Source organism: Sorex araneus, chromosome 1, assembly GCF_027595985.1.
Source record: "Sorex araneus isolate mSorAra2 chromosome 1, mSorAra2.pri, whole genome shotgun sequence".
Taxonomy (NCBI): Eukaryota; Metazoa; Chordata; class Mammalia; order Eulipotyphla; family Soricidae; genus Sorex; species Sorex araneus.
Genome location: NC_073302.1, coordinates 233,956,800 through 233,975,905, shown reverse-complemented (window position 1 = coordinate 233,975,905; position 19,106 = coordinate 233,956,800). Strand labels below are relative to the sequence as shown.

At 37.7% G+C, this 19,106-nt stretch overlaps 1 protein-coding gene across 5 annotated transcripts in view; it reads left to right on the top strand.

Moving 5' to 3' along the window:
• The window catches only part of NBEA (neurobeachin), a 625,086-nt gene that overhangs the window by 119,198 nt on the left and 486,782 nt on the right, over positions 1–19,106 (top strand). For 4 of the 5 annotated variants that reach the window (XM_055142057.1, XM_055142054.1, XM_055142047.1 and 1 more), the window contains exons 9-10: positions 12,050–12,247; positions 13,000–13,133. In XM_055142057.1, the coding sequence (XP_054998032.1) occupies positions 12,050–12,247; positions 13,000–13,133 (332 nt within the window). Of the gene's footprint in view, positions 1–12,049; positions 12,248–12,999; positions 13,134–19,106 lie in introns of those variants that run through there. The other variant, XM_055142060.1, reaches the window with a different exon arrangement.

The window sequence follows — 19,106 nt, the reverse complement described above, 5'->3', positions numbered from 1 at the left end:
AGACAGGTAGCGTGTGAAGAGACGAGCCAATGTTTTGATGAGTACTGGTGGCAGATTCTTCAGGTGTTTGGATCTGACCTTGTCTAGACTAGGTGTTGTGCGTATCTTTACCAATGAAATGTGTTGGATTTCGGAAGGGAGGATGTTGCGAACGACCTATCCATCCTGTGGAATTTTGTATTTATTAACTTAAATATATGCAATATTTTTCATGAACTCTTCTATCTATGAATTCATCAAGCATTAACTTCAAATCGTTTTTCTTTATCCAAAAATTAAATGCACCCCCTTGAGGCTGAAAGTTTGTCTACAAAAGTATAATGAAAAATTCTGTTGCATTTAAATACTAGAGAAGTCACAGAGTCCTCTCTTATAACTGAGTTTACTTACCAGTACTCTGTGCTTGATCCTACTTCCTGCTGTCTGTTGCCACCAATGCCCACAAACCATGAGATGTTACAGAAAAAGGAGAAGCTAGGGGGACCTCACATCTGCAGGAACCAGAAACTCCTTAACAAAGGAGGTTTGGAATAGTGGCTTGATGTAAGAAACTGTAATGGTTTCAACATCAGGAATGTATCCAAGGATAATGTATTTGTATATTAGGCTCCTGAAAGAACAGAAGCATGTCTTTCCACTCTAACAACCCTGCTTACTAGTTGGAGGGTGACTGTGGGCAATGAGTTCAATATTCCAATCCTTCTGAGTGTTGCGAAGTGATGGAGGGTGTCAACAACCAAAATACAGAACAAGGTTGAACAGTGAGGCAAAATATGTATTTTGGAAATAGACCAAGATTTCTCGGGGACTTTCTTGCTAAAGACAGACAGGAGAGGACATGGGATATATGGATAAACAGCAGATCGGATCCAAAATCAGCAGCTTGTTTCAAAATGAGTAGCACTGTAGCAGTGTCGTCCCGTTGTTCATCAATTGCTCAAGCGTGTACCAGTTAAGTCTCCATTGTGAGACTTGTTGATTAAAACATGAGTACTTACACAAATAATAATTACACATCAAGATACCCAGAAATCTAAACTACGAAGACAACAGCAGCCGGTTCCCAAGCTGCAAACTTATTTTCTCCCAAGGCTCAGAATTAGGATGGCAGAGCAGATACCTGCCTACCATTTTTTATAAGCATCTGATTGAGTCATTCAACAAGAAGTAATGATTATGAAAATCTATCAAAAAGAAAACAACTCTGGATTGACACTACAAACCTCTTATCCTTGACCTGATAACTAAAACTATCTGCGTGATAAATACAAGCTGTGGTTAGAAGTAAACAATGAAGAATTGATTATTATTTCGTGAATAATGTGAATTCACGTATTTTGTGATTCTGTGAATTCATGTATTTTGCATTCAAACTCCAGGCTTAGTGTGTTTGAACTTTACTTCCTATGAAGAGGTGTCTCCATGTACATTTATCTATATGCAGATTTCATGGCTTCATTTTTCCTGGTGGCTGTATTGTATTTCATTGTGTAGATATACCGTAGTTTCTTTATCCAGTCATCTGTTCTCAGGCACTTGGGTTGTTTCCAGATTTGGGCTATTGTGAGTAATGCTGCAATGAACATAGAAGTACAGATGGCTTTTCTGCTGTGTGTTTCTAGGCCCCTGGGGTATATTCAAAAATTGTATTGCTGGGTCATGCAGATAAATTCCTGGCGTTTTGAGGAATGCCCGTATTTATTTCAAGATGCTGAACCAGTCGATATTTCCACCAACAATGAAGAAGAGTCTTCCCTTTTTCCCTGCATCCACACCAGCATTGGTTGTTCTTGTTTTTTTGGATGTGTCCAAGTCTCTTCCGTGTGATATGATATATTATCGTTGTTTTGATTGCATCTCCCTGATGATACGAGATGGGGAACATTTTTTTTTCCATGTGTTTTTTGGCCATACATATTTCTTTGAAGAAATTCCTGTTCATTTATCCTCCCCTTATTTTGATGGGTTTGGAAGTTTTCTTCTGAGTGAAACGATTTAGATGGGGAGGGGCACAAGTAGAATGTCAGGACTAGTTCGTTTTTCATGAACATTGTTTTGGTGAGATTCAGCTGCATGTGGACGTGGCTGTCGAAGAGATCCAAGTAGAAGTCGTGAGTAATACTCTCCATTGCCCTTCTGGAAGATGGGATAGATCCATCAGGATGTTGGAGGGCAGTCATCTTGATCTTGTAGGTGGTGAAGGACAGGCGAGCGTTGCGAATACTTTTCCTGGCTTCTGCTGCATCTGCCAATGCTGCTGCTCTTCTCTCTTTGTGGTCTTCCTTTATTGCTTCTCTGCACAGCTTTGCGAGCTCAGACGTTAGCTTGTGATTGCCTCAGGCTGTGCCAAACCACATTGGTGAATGAGCTTGAGCATTTCCAAAGACAGGCGTCATTCTTAGAGCAGTCATGGAGGTGCTGAACTAGTTGATCGTTTTCCTCATTGATGTCAATGATGGCATCTTCCCACGTTGCCGCAGTAGTGCCAAAGAGCTCCTAGTTGGTGGTCATTCTGGGAGTTCTCTTCTTAAACTTAACTTTACAGATCTTTCTCCCTGCACTGTGAAGTAGGATTTTGCACGAAGGGCATGATGATCCGATCCTATTTGGAATTTTGGGACAACAGCGACATCGATCAGGCAAAACCTTCGATTGAATATGATGTGGTCAGTTTCATTGTGGAACTGTCCACCGGGAGACTCCCATGTCCAACGTTTCTGACATATAGCCCCTAAATATCAGAAGTAGTCCAACAGCAAGTCTATCTTGTGTTCCAGGGATTGCTTCAGCTTTACCCCCTGTATTCTGTTATTTGAGAAAAAAACAGTATTATTTTCTTGCACAATGACTGCTGTTTGATTATCTGGTGAAGACTTACTGGGGTCATAATGTAGTTCACCATCAGGGTATTATCAGCTTTCTGTGATCAGTATGGATATAAAAATAAATTGGTGCCTCCTTCTACATTGAGACTTTTAGTTGTCATGTACATAGAGAATGGCAGTTAGAAAAGTTCAAGAACACACACAAGATTTGTACATTACTGTATCGCTGTATTACTGTCATCCCGTTGCTCTATGATTTTCTCGAGCGGGCACCAGTAATGTCTCCATTGTGAGACTTGTGAGACTTGTACTGTTTTTGGCATATCGAATATGCCATGGGTAGCTTGCCTGGCCCTGCGGTGGGGAAGGTTTGTACATAACATCTTTTTTTCCCCCCCTTTTTATCGATTCACCGCGAGTTACAGTAACAGAGATTTCATTTTTGAGCTTTGATCATACAATCGTCAAACACCTATCCCTCCACCAGTGCATGTTTTCCACTACCAAAGTCCTCAGTACCCCCCCTACCCCCATTCCACACCTACCCCTGCCTGTGTGGCAGACAATTTGCACAATACTCTTTCTCTACTTTAATTACCTTGATATTTGAGCCCAGTCCCACCACCACTAATACCTGCGAAAAGGCAGTGCTAGACAATGTGTTTTGTATTGCTTGTTATGGATACAATGTAATCCAGCATTGTAGCACTGTCGTCCCATTGTTTGTTGGTTTGCTGGAGCAGGCACCAGTAACGTCTCCATTGTGAGACTTGGTGTTACTGTTTTTGGCATATCGAATACGCCATGGGCAGCTTGCCAGGGTCTGCCGTGAGGGCGGGATACTCTCGGTAGCTTGCCGGGCTCTCCGAGAGGGATGGAGGTATAATCTAGGAATTCTAAAATTTTAATAATTAGTGTCTGGAGAGATTTCTGCAGCAAGTTGCTTGAGATTCATTTGTGTATCTCTGTATCATGGCCGTGTGGGAGCTTAAGTAGATGGGGGCCATATGTGGGCGTCATCTCAGAGTCCCATCCGGGCACAGGGGAATGAGAAGGATCGACTCTTCCCCTGTCCTGTGAAGTGTTGCGTTTCCTGCCACCGCCATCCATACCAGGAGCTTCTCACTGAGTCCTAGAAGATGGTAGCCGCTGGGATTCCTAGAGGGCAGGTGGAGGGACGGCACCTGCCCCCAACTCGAGTCGCCCTGCGAAAATGGCCTATTGCAAAGTCCAGAGCATCTCTGCAGCAAGTTGCTCGGGCCTGAGATTCATCTGTGCGTGCTGTGCGTAGGATCTTTAAGGGGCTAATTAGGATTAAGTGACGTCACTAGGTTGGCTCTGATTGAAATTGGTCTTCTAAAAGGGTGAATTTGTTTTATATTTTGATGCCAGGGATTGAATCTTGGGCCTCACCCACGCAGAGCAAGAGCTCTACTACTGAGCTATGGCTGCTGTTGTGAGACTTATGTTGGTTTGTTGGCTTGTTGGCTTGTTTGTTTTCAACACCAGGGCCTTTTCAAGGCACAGCGAGTGCTTGGGCATTGAGCTCTCTTCCTGCTCCCAGAAGATGAAATTATGACCAAATTAAAAAAAATACGGTGCCATCTAACAATATAGGGAGAAGAAGGTAGTTATTTGAAGCCTAAGGGAGAGGCATTAGAAGAAACCAACTTTAAGAGCTACTTGATCTTCCACTTCAACCTCCAAACTTAAAAGAATCACCCCCCCACAAATAAAAGCCCTCAAACCCAAATCTGCTTTAATGTTACCCAGCTCTGCTTTTCTTAAAGCAACCTGGACAAGGTTTGTCATACCTACTAAGACAAAGTATTACCTGATTGCACATTGCTATTGATTACATTTATTTTTGAGAGGTGAGGGCTTATTCCTGGCTCTGCAATTAGGGTTCACTCCTGATGATGCTTGGGACAACATATTCGGGGCTGGGGGTTGAACATGTGTCAGCTGCATGTAAGGCAAGCACCTTACCTGTAGTACCTTCTCTCTGGCCTCTTTGTTTTAATTCTAACTTTGTTATAGTTCTCTTAATATATAGTTTTATTATATTCTATATATTGATGAGTTTTGTCTATTTCAAATTCTTTTTATAGTACATTTCTCAGGAAGGGTTTATGCCAATCTTTGCTTGAAAATTGCATTTCAGTTTAGTTTAGGGGCACTTTAACACTTGTAAGTCATTTACCTGGCTCTAAGATAATTGAAGATCTTAGTTTTTCCTCAGAAAATTTAAGCATCTCACTGATTTTTTTCTACATTAATGCATTTTTGTTAAAAGTTTGATGATAATTTATCCTTTTCATTAAAAGCCATTAGACTTTTAATATACACGTTAAGAGGAGTTTTTCCCCTTTTTCTTTAAGTTAAAGCTTTTCACTTCAGATACTAGTCATTCTGAGTCATCTGGGGATAAAGAGCGAACATTTTCTGTATGTGGTTTTGCATCTGTTTATGTCTTAAGAAATTTTGTGTATACTTTAGTCCTCTATTTTCATTTCTTTGATTTCAGAGAATTAACCATGTACATTTGATTTATTTTGTACATATTTAGGACATTACTTTAATTCTTTCTCACTTTGAATTTTAAAATAGAATCAAGTGCATAGTAAGCCATTTTGTCTCAGGCCATTTGAGAACCAGTTTTTGCATGTCTCATTCACTCTGTATGTTACAACCCTACAAACAAACGTATTCTTTCACACAATATTAACCAGTGAACCATTTGATTCTCAGATTCTACTATAACTTTGCTAATGGTCAGTCCTTTATAGGAAGATTCAATTCATCACTCTACCTGCGTTATGATGTGTCTCATCTCTGCTCAGTGAAGTGGATTCCCTGTTCCTCATTTTTCTTACAGATGTCCTTTTTTACCTCAGCTTGGCTTTGCCATCTTTTGCTGGCGCCTTCATCTCCTCTGCTCTGTCTCCGCTCCAGTCTCCCACACTGTGCCTCATTCATCCTCCTTTTTCTTCTTTTTTCCCTCTTCTTTTCACATTTTTTATTGAAGCACTATAATTTATAAAGTTATTCATAATTGAGTTTTAGACATACAATATTGCAGAACCAGTCCCATCACCAGTGTCAGTTTTGCTTTCCCAATGTTTCCAGTTTTTCTCCCAATATCTCCCAATATCCACCCCGTAGCCTGCCCTCTTGACAGACACTTTTCTAAGTTCGGTTGCTAAAGTCTGGGTCCTTGATTTCAGTGTTGTTGACTCTGTGGTTTGGATACTAGGCTCTGTCATTCCTTAACACCGCTGTTGTGGCCGGCTCCCCTGCCCCGGCTCCTGCTGCTTCTCACTGTCTCTTCACCCCCCCACCTCTTCCTATCCCTCTCCTCCCTATCTCTGGGGCCCGTGTTGATCATCTCTCCTTCTGGAACTTGACTATTCTCTAGTTGCCTCTAGGTAGCTCATTTGTGATTTTTGTGTTTGCCCCGGCTGCCATCCCCTTCCACTCCTCCAACCCCCATCTCCTATCTGTGTGTGTCCCTCTTCCATCCTGCCACGTGGCCCCTGGCCACTCACTAGGCAGATGTGCTCCTGTACTTCTGGATTCTTCCAACTCTTGCTGTCTGTCTCTCTGCCTCACGTGCTCCTCATCTTCCCAGGCCATATCAGTTTATGCCAGGTAGCCTCCTTTTGTCAAGTCCACTTTCTTTAATCTGCTCCCTCAGCATGCCACACTATCCCTTGCATCAGATGCTTTTCCACTCTATTTTCACTACCTGTGTTGACCACCCTTTCAGCAAGATAGATGCCCTTCTCCCTTTTTTGGTATTTCTTGGGCTTGTTCCACATTCAGTCAGCCCTGCAGCCCTGTTACATGAGTCCTCTTCTGACTCCAAATCCATACTCGGAAACTTGATCTGACGTTGACTCACTCCTACACGCCAGTCTCTCACAAAACCCTTTGACTTCCTTCGAACACTGGCAACCTCAAGGGCCTTCTTTAGGATGTCTGTCTCGCCTGCTTCTGCTCTATGCCGGCAGCCAGTTGCCCTTCCCCTTCCCTTTCCCCCTTACTCCTTTGTTGCTCTTATCCTCATTGCTGACATCCAGAACTAATTACTGTGGTGTTGATACTTATCCTTGGGCTTTATTTGCCCTTTGCAAGACTGCCTTAACTTTATTGCTGTTTGTCTCCACAGTCTGGCTAACCCTTTGCTAGTTGTTGTAGGGACACCCTTCTCACCTTTATTGAATATTCACACCATGATTATCCTCTGAATATGCTATTCCTTCAGCTCTGGACGACTCCACCTGACTATTTACTCCAAGTCTTTCACATAAACCCTAGTGCTGGCTCCTATCGTACTTAGGAGCTAAGTCGGCTATGGAAGCTGGCTTTGTTTATTACCAGAGAGGGAGGAAGGATAGGAAAAGGATGTTTGATGGCTTTACTCACATATATAATATGTATATAATATGCATATATTATGTTATATATGCTGCATATAGTATATGTATACTCAGATACATAACTCATGTATTCATCTGTTAAAGTAGATATTAAAATAATTTCATAGTATATTTTATTTCTTATAGTCTAGCCCACTGATGTGCCTAAGGCAGTACACATGTGTTTGGTTTTAACATACTTGCTCGTATTCTCTGATACATATTCTTCGTCTCTCTCGGAGAGCCCGGCAAGCTGCTGAGAGTATCCTGTCCTCATGGCAGAGCCTGGCAAGCTCCCAGTGGGGTATTCGATTTGCCAAATATGGTAACAATAACAGGTTTCATTCTCCTGACCCTGAAAGAGCCTCCAGTCCTTGGGAAAGACAAGTAAGGAGAGGCTGCTAAAATCTCAGGACTAGGACAAATGGAAACAGTACTAATGCCCACTCGAGCAAATCGATGAGCAATAGGATGACAGTGATTTTATTTCAAGTATTTGATGGGCTTTTTTTTTTCCTTCTTGGGTTACACCCAGTGATGCTCAGGAATTACTCTTGGCTCTGCACTTAGGAATTACTCCTGGTAGTGCATGGGGTACCAAATGAGATGGTGGAGATTGAACCTGGGTTAGCCATGTGTGGGGCAACTTGCAAACACACTAATGGCTGTACGTACTATTACTCTGATCCCTGGAGGCTTTTTATTAAGATTTTATTGAGTTAAAAGTTTTTACTACAGCATCATTTCCCCCCTCCATATCACTACTGGTTTATAATCATGATGCTACTCTTAAGTCCAAAGTGATAATTGCTCTGTCACTGTCCCCAATACCTTTGTCTTCCACCTCCTACTCTTATCACCACTGTCTAGCTCTATTAGCAGTATAGATCACGGCTTGTTTCCATTGGTCTTTATCTTTCTTCCTTTTCATGTCTTTTAACTTTATATATGAGTGAGATCATCTGGAATTTGTCTTTTTTCTTCAGACTCTCTTCATTTAACATGATGCTTAGTTCAATCTAAGTTGAAGTGAAATGCATGATTTCATCTTTTATCATAGCTTGAGTAAATTTAGTAAATTTCACTATATATATACATATATGTGTGTACATATATATATATATATACACACACACACACACCATAGTATCTTTATCCACTCATCTGCTGTTGGATGTTTGGATTGTTTCCAGCTCTCCTATTTTAACTAGTTCTGCAGTGAACACAGGTGTGCGTATATCCTAACTGAGTAATGTTTCTGTGTTCTTGGGTTCAGTACCTAGGAGGGAGGTGTCTGGGTCACAGGGAAGGTCTATTGAGAGGTTTCTTTACTGTTTTCTTTAGAGAATGAACCCGGTCGATCAACATTCCCATGAATAATGCTTGTAGCTTCTTTTTTCACCACCGCCTGGCCTATGACTTAGCTTTTGAACAATTTTTGTCACCGTATTTTTGATATAGATCATTCTCATCAGTGTGAGATGGTATCTAATTATTGCTTTAATTCGTATTTCCCTGATTATCAGTGATGATAAAGACTTTTTAATAATCTACTGGCCATCACTACCTCTTGTGGATGTGTCTGTTTAGTTCTACTACTCACCTTTTGATCTTTTTTCTTTTGTTGTTGAATGTCAGACATTTTCCTAACATTATAAGGGAAACCAATTACAGTTTTGCTATTGTCTTTCCCTTCCTCCAGTTCCTACACCAGACTTAAACAGTCTCTTGTGCTTATAGGTTATTACATTAATATATAATATTGGATACAAGTTTATAGATATATACACAAATAAGTCATGATTCAATTTTCTGTCATCCTGTGAGAGTTTCATATGCATTTTGAAGTAGGGAACTATATTTCACATTTTTTCTTTCTCAAGCTGTTTTCTTTTTTATGGAGGGTCATTTTTAATTTCCCCATAAATTTTTGAGTCATTAAATCCATTTCCAAAAAAACACCTAAACACACACAGACACATACACACACATACATGCGAGTGCACACATACAAAGCACCTTGAATTTTGTTAGATTATGTTAGTTCTGTAGATAGATGTGTGAAATGTTTCCGTCCCAACAATGTTAAATCTCATAATCCATGAGCATTGCATGTCTTTACATTTGTGTGGGTCTCTATAATTTCTTTTACAGATGTTTTGAGTTTTTTGACATGTCAGATGCCCAAAGACTTAGATTTCTTTTATTAAGTTTATTCTCTAACATTATTTGATGTCATTTAAAAAAATCTTGCTTTTAATTTTGGACCATGCTCGGTGGTTTTTCAGAACTTAGTCTTGGATCTGTATTCAGGAATTCATGGTGATGATCAGGGGACAATATGTGTGGTTCTGGGAATCAAACTGGTCAGCCATGTTCAATGCAAGGGTTTTGCAGTATCTCTTTGGTCCCTAGATATAATCATTCTTAAATTTCTTGTTTCTGTTTTCTCTATTGGTATAAGACATGAAATAATTTTATTTTGATTCTGTGTCCTGTAATCTTGTTTAATTTATTAGTAATAAATGAAGATTAATTTGCATTTCAATACTTAATGATTATATTTTCTGAAAATGAGATTTGATTTCTTCCTTTCTAATATGAATGCCTTTTATTTCTATTTTCTTGTATAATTGCCTAGCTAAAATGTCTGCCGTAATATTGAATAGAATTGAATAGAGCAAGCACTGCCTTGTCTTATTTCTAATCTTAGGACAAAAACATTCAGTTTTTCTTTACCAATGAGTATATTATTTCTTATGGGGTTTTCGTGAATTTTTTAAATAAGTTTTATTTTATTCCTCATTTTCTGGAGAAGTTGTTTCTAGATTTTATTATCTTTAATGAATTATTTTTAAAATTTTGCAGATTTTCATACTGTGAGAAATTTCAGCAGTAAATATTGTAGTGATGACAAATAGTAGTCTAGGGAGACATGAGTAACTCACTCCTTTTGTAAATGAATATGTAACTTTGAGGTTTATTTTTCTAAAGAGCTTTTGGGACATGATTTGACCTCCAACTACCCAAAACTCTGTAACATACATTGATAGCAAAGGATTCAGGCTCACCAAAGTGATATGAAAAGTGATTCCCAAAGCAAAGAAGTGTTTTATTTCAATATTACTGACCTTGGCATGCATTTGGTACTCTACGTGCATAATTCTTATACAGTTTCATAAAACCATAAATTTTTTTAAAGTCAAGATTATAATTTGTTTCCTAAAAGACAATGAGCTGTGCTTGAGTAAGTTAGTCCATCAGTTAATTGAAGGACTATTTTGCTTTCAAATGTTAACACAAATGTTAACAGTCTGTGACCAGAATTCTCCAGGATTATATTTACAAAAATTTTACTTTACATTTAAAACTCTTTTAGAATCAAAGGTGTTGGATTTTGCCAAATGTTCTACCTGTAGTTACTTTTGCTATTATTTACACATTACTGCATCAACATAAGGAGGCAGCACTGGTATATGTGATCAAACTACTGCTTGCCTTTGGCTTATCCAATTACTGTGATTCTCTTCTAGTTTTGGTTTTTACCCCATATCTTAGTGTCCTCTTCCCTCAGACTCCCTAAGTTAAATAATTTTGTTTTTACAAGTTAACACATTATTTTTAATACTCATGCTAAGTTCTTTCAGTCTTGATCAGTGCTCTGCAATCTAAGAGAGCATTCTAACTGGAATTTTTCTTTAAATAATCCCATAAGAAATGTGAATATTAAGCATTTCAGGATTCATTATTACATACTGAAACACAAAACAGCTAGTTAAGAAGGCAATTGGATATTTTTTATTGTGAACATTATTTTTTGTTTAATATATTACTGAATATTACCATTCAGTTATTTTTTTCAAATGTTCTTTGCTTCACTTTTCTGTTATAATTTTCACTATTAATTTGCTAGGGACTTAAATAAAATCTTTTTTTTTTTCTTTTTGGCTCACACCCAGTGAAGCTCAGGGGTTACTCCTGACTCTGCACTCAGGAATTACTCCTGGCGGTGCTGGGGGGACCATATGCAATGTCGGGGATCGAAATTGGGTCTGCTGTGTGCAAGGCAAACACCCGACTGACTGTACTATCACTCTGGCCCTTAAATAAAATCTTTAATTTAAACTAGGAAATAGTTATTATTTGATTTATTATTAGACATCCTATCCATGAAAGTAGAGGAGAAAATAAAAAGGATACAAATTGGAAATGAAGAAGTAAAACTGTCGTGTTTTATAGATGACATTATATTATGCTTAGAACATTCTAAACTCTACTAAAATAATATTTTAAATAACAAACTAATATGATAGTTACAGATTATTAAGTCAGTACACAAAAATATACATTTTTACTATAAGCAATGAAAACAACAGATCCAGGAGTAAATCCTGAGCAATGCTGGGTGTGGCTCCAAACCTCTCCCCTACTCTGACCTTCCCAAAAGCTAAGTGTTTGGATTAAATTTCCGAATTAGCTGATGTTTAATATGCTATAATGTTTAAAGTGCTAACATGTTTAATAAACCTTACTTTCTGCATGGCTTTTTGAAATATCATTGGTGTTCAGTATGTTGATAGGCTTTTTAATCTGGACAAGTATTTATTCATGTAGACGTTTTGTTGTTTTATAATCATTTTTAACATAAGTATCTCATGTGTCAGATAACTGTTTACTTATATATGCTTTTGAAATGTTAACAAAAAAATTAAGATTATGTTATGAAGTCTTAAAGTAGGAGCTCTGCTTTAAGTTTTATTATGTTCTATTTAAAGAGTGTTCAATTTAGTTTTATTTTTTCAGAGCACCTTCAAGTTTAAATCTGAGAGTGATATTCATTTGGCAGAACATCATAAGCAAGTTCTGTATGATGGGAAGCTTGCAAGTAGTATAGCATTTACATATAATGCTAAAGCCACTGATGCCCAGCTCTGCCTGGAATCATCACCAAAGGAAAATGCGTCCATTTTTGTGCATTCCCCACATGCACTAATGCTTCAGGTGGGTAGCAGTGTATTAATTATTAATTTTTTAATCATAGTGTGATTAAAATAAAATAAAATAAATTAAAATAAAAAGTTACCTTTTTATTTTTCACACTAAACACTTTTCCTTAAAATCGATGGTTTCTGTATTTTTCTTCAATTTTTTTCAGTTATTTGTATGACAACGTTGTCTTTACTTTTATAGTCTGCTTTACTTAAATTTACTTCCTTATCAGGGAGTAATGTCATTTCTCTTACCTTATATAAATCCTTTGAAAAGCCATTCGATCATCTTGACAGATAGTTGTTAGAAATAAAAAATTGCTTTGCTTCTAGAGTGTATTAGCATAATTCTTTTAACATAAAATTACCCGAATGTCCTTAAATCCATCAATAAAAGTTCCTGTTCCAAAATATCTTTTGATACAGAACTTCATTGTACAAATGAAGTGGTGGGAGTGAAAGGCTGAGCTTCACTTGTGGACCTCCAGGGCCAGTGATACTCAGGGCTCAGCCATGTGCTGCTCCCAGTAAACCATGTTAGCTGCATGCAAGGCATGTACTCTCCCTTGCCCCTGTTGAAATTTTTTTACTTTGGATTTATGGAATGGTGACAACAAAAGTAATTCATTTTTCTTAAGTATATTGAGAAATACATCATTTGAAGATTTGTAAGTTGTCTTAACTGTTATTCTCTTACAAAGATACTTGGAACAGAACTAATAAAATGATGCTACATAAATATACTATTTTTGCTTTTGAATATAGGATGTGAAAGCTATAGTAACACATTCAATTCATAGTGCAATTCATTCAATTGGAGGAATTCAAGTGCTTTTCCCACTTTTTGCCCAACTGGACAATCGACAACTCAATGACAGTCAAGTGGAAACGACCGTTTGGTAAGTTTTCTTAGAATATGTAATTGCTGATACCTCCTTTCCACTCAGGCTACACTCAATACGGTGTAAGTGTATCATAATATTTGTTTTTTTCCTTATATGTGTTAATTAGAGGACTAAGGCTGATGTATATGTATATGTACATGTCTATATATTTACATGATGCAAAAGGGAAAAGCACCCCTAAAAGAGTTTTTAACCATGAATGAGTTACTTCCTTCAGAATAAAATATTATTAACAAATGTAGCATAATAGTTATTATGCAGCTGAACTTTAGTCCTAACTTTCTCCTTTGAAACGTTCATGATTTGGATTGTGTATGAAATCTTATCAGGTTAAAAGAAACTATTAGAATAAATTTTATTGGCAAGAATTATGTTTAAAAAAGTACAAAATTTATATCCTAAATGATGGTATGGCTATGTGGTATTATTATGAGAATACTAACACAATATTAATTGCTATTAGCTTTCCTTTTTATGAGGTTCATGTTTGAGAACCCAAATCTACTGTCATATTCATGATCACTAAATTTAGATATTTCCTAATAAAGTTCATTTCATCTACAGCTTTTAGCTTTGGTCTTTTTAATTAAAAAATACTTCAAGCATCAAGCTCTGATTCCATGTTTCATTTATGAACCTTACCTATAAGAAATTAAATGTGTATTTTAACAGCTGTTTTGACTGTATAGTTTTAAGTTTGGATAGTTAATGGAAGTTATATAGTAAACATTTGTTTCTTCATAAAAGTAATATGGATATTTTATTAATATGAACACATATACATGAAATTCATGGATCATCCAGTTTTGGATTGATCTGAGAACTGGTGAATGTAGTGTGGCAAAATATTGAATCCAATGAAATGTAATAAAGTTTTGTCATATTACCTAAATTTGCTCTAGCTTTGATGGTAGTGTTGCTAATCAGGTTCCTCTATTTAAATCATCTTTATGGAGAGGACAGACGTGAATGTGACATGTGTTGTAAGCATGAGTTGTAAAGCAAGCCATGGAACATGCTTGCTTTCATTCCTCTTTTTTTTTTTTTTAACTTAATACAGACGGTGTTGGGAGTTCTGGAGTAAAAGGCTTTGAAGTGTGAAAGTAATGCCCTGCTGGTTGTGATGACTCTTTATTTTGAGATCTCAAATCATTTTATTAGGAAACAGATCATCAAAGTAAAAAATTAAAATTTTCGGAAACTTAATTTTATTTATGGGTCATTGGAACCACACGTGGTAGTGCTTGGTTCCTGGGACCAGACCTTTGCACGTGCTTGGGGCTGCCAGGGTCTTACCGAATGACACCCATTAGCCAGAACTCTAGGAATCCAACTCTGTGCCTCACCTAGTCTATGGTGGGACTTAAGGATGTAGCGGTACATGAATGCAAGGCATGCATTCCACCAGTTGAGCTACTCCCCCACCCAAGCCTTTTAATTTTCCTTCTGTGTTTTAATTACAAATGTTTTGCTTTTTATCATCTTAAGTAAACCAGGACACATTATGATCTATGGCCTAACACTTAAGGAATGGCATGGAAACAAGTTGGAAAAGATATATCCAGTCACAAACTCTATATGCAGTTAGATATTCCTTGTGGAATTAAAATAGTATTCATAATTATTTTAACCTAAAATGAAATTTGTTGCTTCACAAAGAGCAATTGGTACGACTATGCAATTCCTACCAATTGGAAATTTTATGATTAAAATTACCATAGCAATTTATATTACCATGAATAGTTATAAAAAAGTATTGCCCAAATCACTGTAAATATATTATCTGGTCCATTCATTCCAGACACATGGCTATTTTTATTTCAAATCTCATTATGGTGTTTCTGCTGTATTTAGATTATATTTGTTTTATTATGTAGTTAAAGGGAATTTGATAGATCTACATTCTGATTTTCTCTCAGATTTGTACTTAGTTTTTAAAATGCCATTTATATATCTTCCTGTACAAATCACGACTTTTTAGTGGTACATGTTTTTTAGTTTATTATCAGTTGAAAAATATGAAATAGTTTACTGTCCTCTTTAATAACAGGTATGTAATTCTAAGATGCCATGTTTCTCTTTATTGAACTTTTCAAATCCTTTCAACTGACATTGGATTGGTTGTGGACTTTTGCATCAGTAATATGATCTTTTGGTATTTTAAAATTGGAAGGGTTGTATAAAAGCTTTTGCATCTGCAGTGCTCTTTTGACCTTCCTCCCTCCCTCCCTCCCTCCCTTCCTTCCTTTCTTCCTTCCTTCCTTCCTTCCTTCCTTCCCTTTCTCTTTTTCTTTTTCTCTTTCTCTTTCTCTTTCTCTTTTTTTCTTTCTTTTTCTTTCTCTTTTTTCTTTTTTTTCCCTTCTCTTTTTTTCTCCACCCCCCCCAAGTAGTGCTCACTGTACCTGAAGGCTGGCACTCCCAAGTGATACTCAGCCACCTGGGAGATTAGTCTATGGTGGGACTTAAGGATGTAGTTCTCTGGGCCCTGTATGCCAGGTACCACTTGGACTAACCTGGTGATGGTCAGGGCTCTCCAGAACTTTTTACACCTGGGGATGCTCGGGAGCATATGTGGTGCTGGAGACTTAGCTCAGATCTGGTGCGTGACTGGTGCACGGCCAGGTATCCTGGCCCCTAGACTGCGGATTTTTAAAATATTAAAGATAAATTTTTTAATGGGAATTTTTTCTCTATTCAAAAAATTTTGCATTTCTTAGATGTAGAAAATACAGGAGAAAGGTTGCGGAATTTATCTTTTTGATATCATAAATTAATATAGATGAATGAGACATGAAATAGGACATATTGTCTTATTTTTAGTCCTTATCATCTTCTTCCAAATGAATAATAATTAATTTGAAATTATTTACTCTCACTGTTACACATTTATTTGAAAGATATGTTTGCATAGTAAATAAGTGGTGCCATCTCTGTTTCAAACTAAAACATTTCTTTCATTAAATTTATTCAGTATTCCCTTTCTGTGAATTCCTGTTGTTTCTTTGAGGCTTACCTCTGTTGCCAGATTCACTAAGGCTATGAACGTTAATGAGAAGGCTTACTATTAAAATAATTGATTGATAAAATAGTCCTATATTCTGGAGTCATTAAAAATAAACTTATTTGTGCAGGAGAATACTTATGCCTTTGTTTTGTTCTGATATTTCATATTGTAATTGTTACTATATAAACTTATGTTAGAAAGATGGGTTCAAGCCCTACTCTTGAGTAGCAGCAATGATAAAATTATAATAATATGTAATATTATGAGTATAAAATTAATTTTTTCTACCATTATAACATTGCAATAATAGGTCATAGAAACCTGGAAGAATATATAGTGACCTTTCCTTTGTCTGGTGTTTGAATTTTGTATAGTTAAGAGTATTTATATCTCAGGAAAAATGCTTTGTGTTGTCTTTCAAAATTGGCATGCAGCTATTTATCATGGTATAAAATTTAGCCAGCAAAATAGACTAGATAATTGACTTGTGGTAAAAGCAAATTTTTATTTTTGATGTGATTTGTTTGGAGGAGGAGATGGGATGGGATGGTAGCTCTCTAGCTAGACAGAGGACCACTGGCTGCAGTACTTGGTTAGCAGTGCTAGGAGCAGGGGCACCAGCAGGGCCACTCCCAGTGTCCTCAGAGGACCACAGAGTGTTTGGGAGTATTGAACTTGGGGGCTGCTCAAGCAAGGCATGCACTCTAGTACTTGAAGCATTTTCCGCAGTTCCTTTTGAACAAGGAAACTAGGGCAGTGTGTAATTACTGTTGTGAATCACAAGCACAGTGATTACCTTGATTGTTAAGCCCAAGTGATCTAAACAGTTGAGCTGTTTTGTCATTGCTCAGTAACTACAACACTATTACATATTTATACTGGCTGATCTCAGTCCAGTGTCTTTGAGAGCAGTAATTAAATTATCGTTCACTAGATATTTGATAAGTTTTATGATGAAATATAAATGATAGGGGCCAGATAGTACAACAGGCAAGGTGCATGTCTTGCACGGAGCTGATCCAGGTTCAACACCCAGCACTCCACAGGGTCCTCACAGCTAGCCAGGAATGATTATTGAGTGCAGAGCCAGAGGTGACCCAGGAGCTCATCAAGTGTGGTACACTGTAGCACGTAGTACTGTTGTCTCGTTGTTCATCGATTTGCTCAAGTGGGCACCAGTAATGTCTCCATCGTGAGACTTGTTACTGTTTTTGGCATATTGAATATGCCATGGGTAGCTTGCCAGGCTTTGCTGTGCAAACAGGATACTCTCGGTAGCTTGCCGGGCTCTCTGAGAGGAATGGAAGAATCGAATCCAGGTCGGCTGTGTGCAAGGCAAATGCCCTACCTGCTGTGCTATTGCTCCAGTCCAAGTGTGGTGCAAAACCCAAAAATGAATAAAAAGAGAAACTGATAAATTGTATCATGAAGCATAGCTTAATTGAAGAATTGATATATTTTGAGTTTCAGGATGAGTAAATAAATTAATAATTTAATTTGATATGGGTAATCATACACATATACTTCTCAAATTTGCCTCTGTTCTCTTTTCAAAAGAATGCATGCAAATTCTGTAAGTAAGGAAAAGTATTTAAAAAAGACAACAAATTCCTTATTGTGTCAGGAATAATTTGCTTCGGAAAAACATGTTTTCAGGCAAAAGGTTTAGACAAATTTTGTATATAAGACAAATTGGACTAAGATGAGATCTCATTAGAGACAGTGTGTTGTAATAGAGAGGTATTCTTTCAGCATCAGATTGATTTTGATTCCATTACCCTATTTTATTATATATTATTTGCTCTTTGTTGAGGCCGGGATGGCAGTGAGTTCGTAGCAGTAGCTCAGTACCTGCTGAGTACTTACTACATTCAGTAACCCGTTATGCTGATGTTCATTGCGTAGCTCATCTCATCTTTGCTGAAGAGGGGAGGAAACTCTAACTTGCTCGAGGTCACAGAGAGATAAGTGACAAGTCAAGTGTTCTAATTCTGAATACCTAACTTCAGAGCCTTCATGGTAAAGAGAAAGGACAACCATGAGAATCACTTTTTGTAGTAAGAATAAAATAGAATTGTATGTTTAAGTATGCTTCATAGTTTCATAGTAGGCAGTTTTCTTCCTGCTGTCTTCAATAGGCAGTAGTCTATTGATTTGACATAATTTTGCATTACTACAATTTATTTTTAGGCTATTCTGATGCATAATTTACCAGCTAAAATTCCAACTGGTGGGTGGTTCAGTGTGATGTTGTTCCAGCTATGCGGTGTTAAGAATTACTAGGCTGTCCTGGTGTTGCTGGGGTCTTCCGGGGCCACACCCAGTGGTAGTTGTGTGACCTTCAAGCCTGCACCTGTGATTTTTGGGGGACCTTCTGGTGCCAGGAGTTGAACCAGGGTTAGGGTCTTTAACTGATATACTAACTCCTGGCCCTAAAATGAATCCTTTCTTTGTCTTTGACTTTGGGTTACACCTGGCGGTGCTCAGGACTTACTCCTTGCTCTGGGGTCAGGGGTCACACCTTGTGGGCTCGGGGACCACATGTGGTGGTGGGGATTGAACCCGTCAGCTGCATGTAAGGCAAGTGCTCTACCCACTGTACTGTTGTGAAATTTAAAAGAATAATTATTTATTGGGGGAGGAGAGGTTTCTCTTAAACAATACTCAGGGAACCCAGGGCTACTCAGTTGATACTAGACCCAGACAAGATAGTTTGATGCCAGGAATGACCCACTTCTCAGAGCATTCCTGGAATACGCTCTCGTGTCTTGGTAGACCCTGTAGAGCTGGGGATTGGACTTGAGTCCCTCCATACAGACCTGTGACCCCAGAGCCTGCTCCCAGGTCTCCAAAATGAATTTTATGGCTAAATATGTCTCTCAGGAAGGTAATATTTTTGTTTCTAGTTATGATGTATATGGATGGTCTGCATGCTTGGTGGAACATACAATATTTTTAAAAAT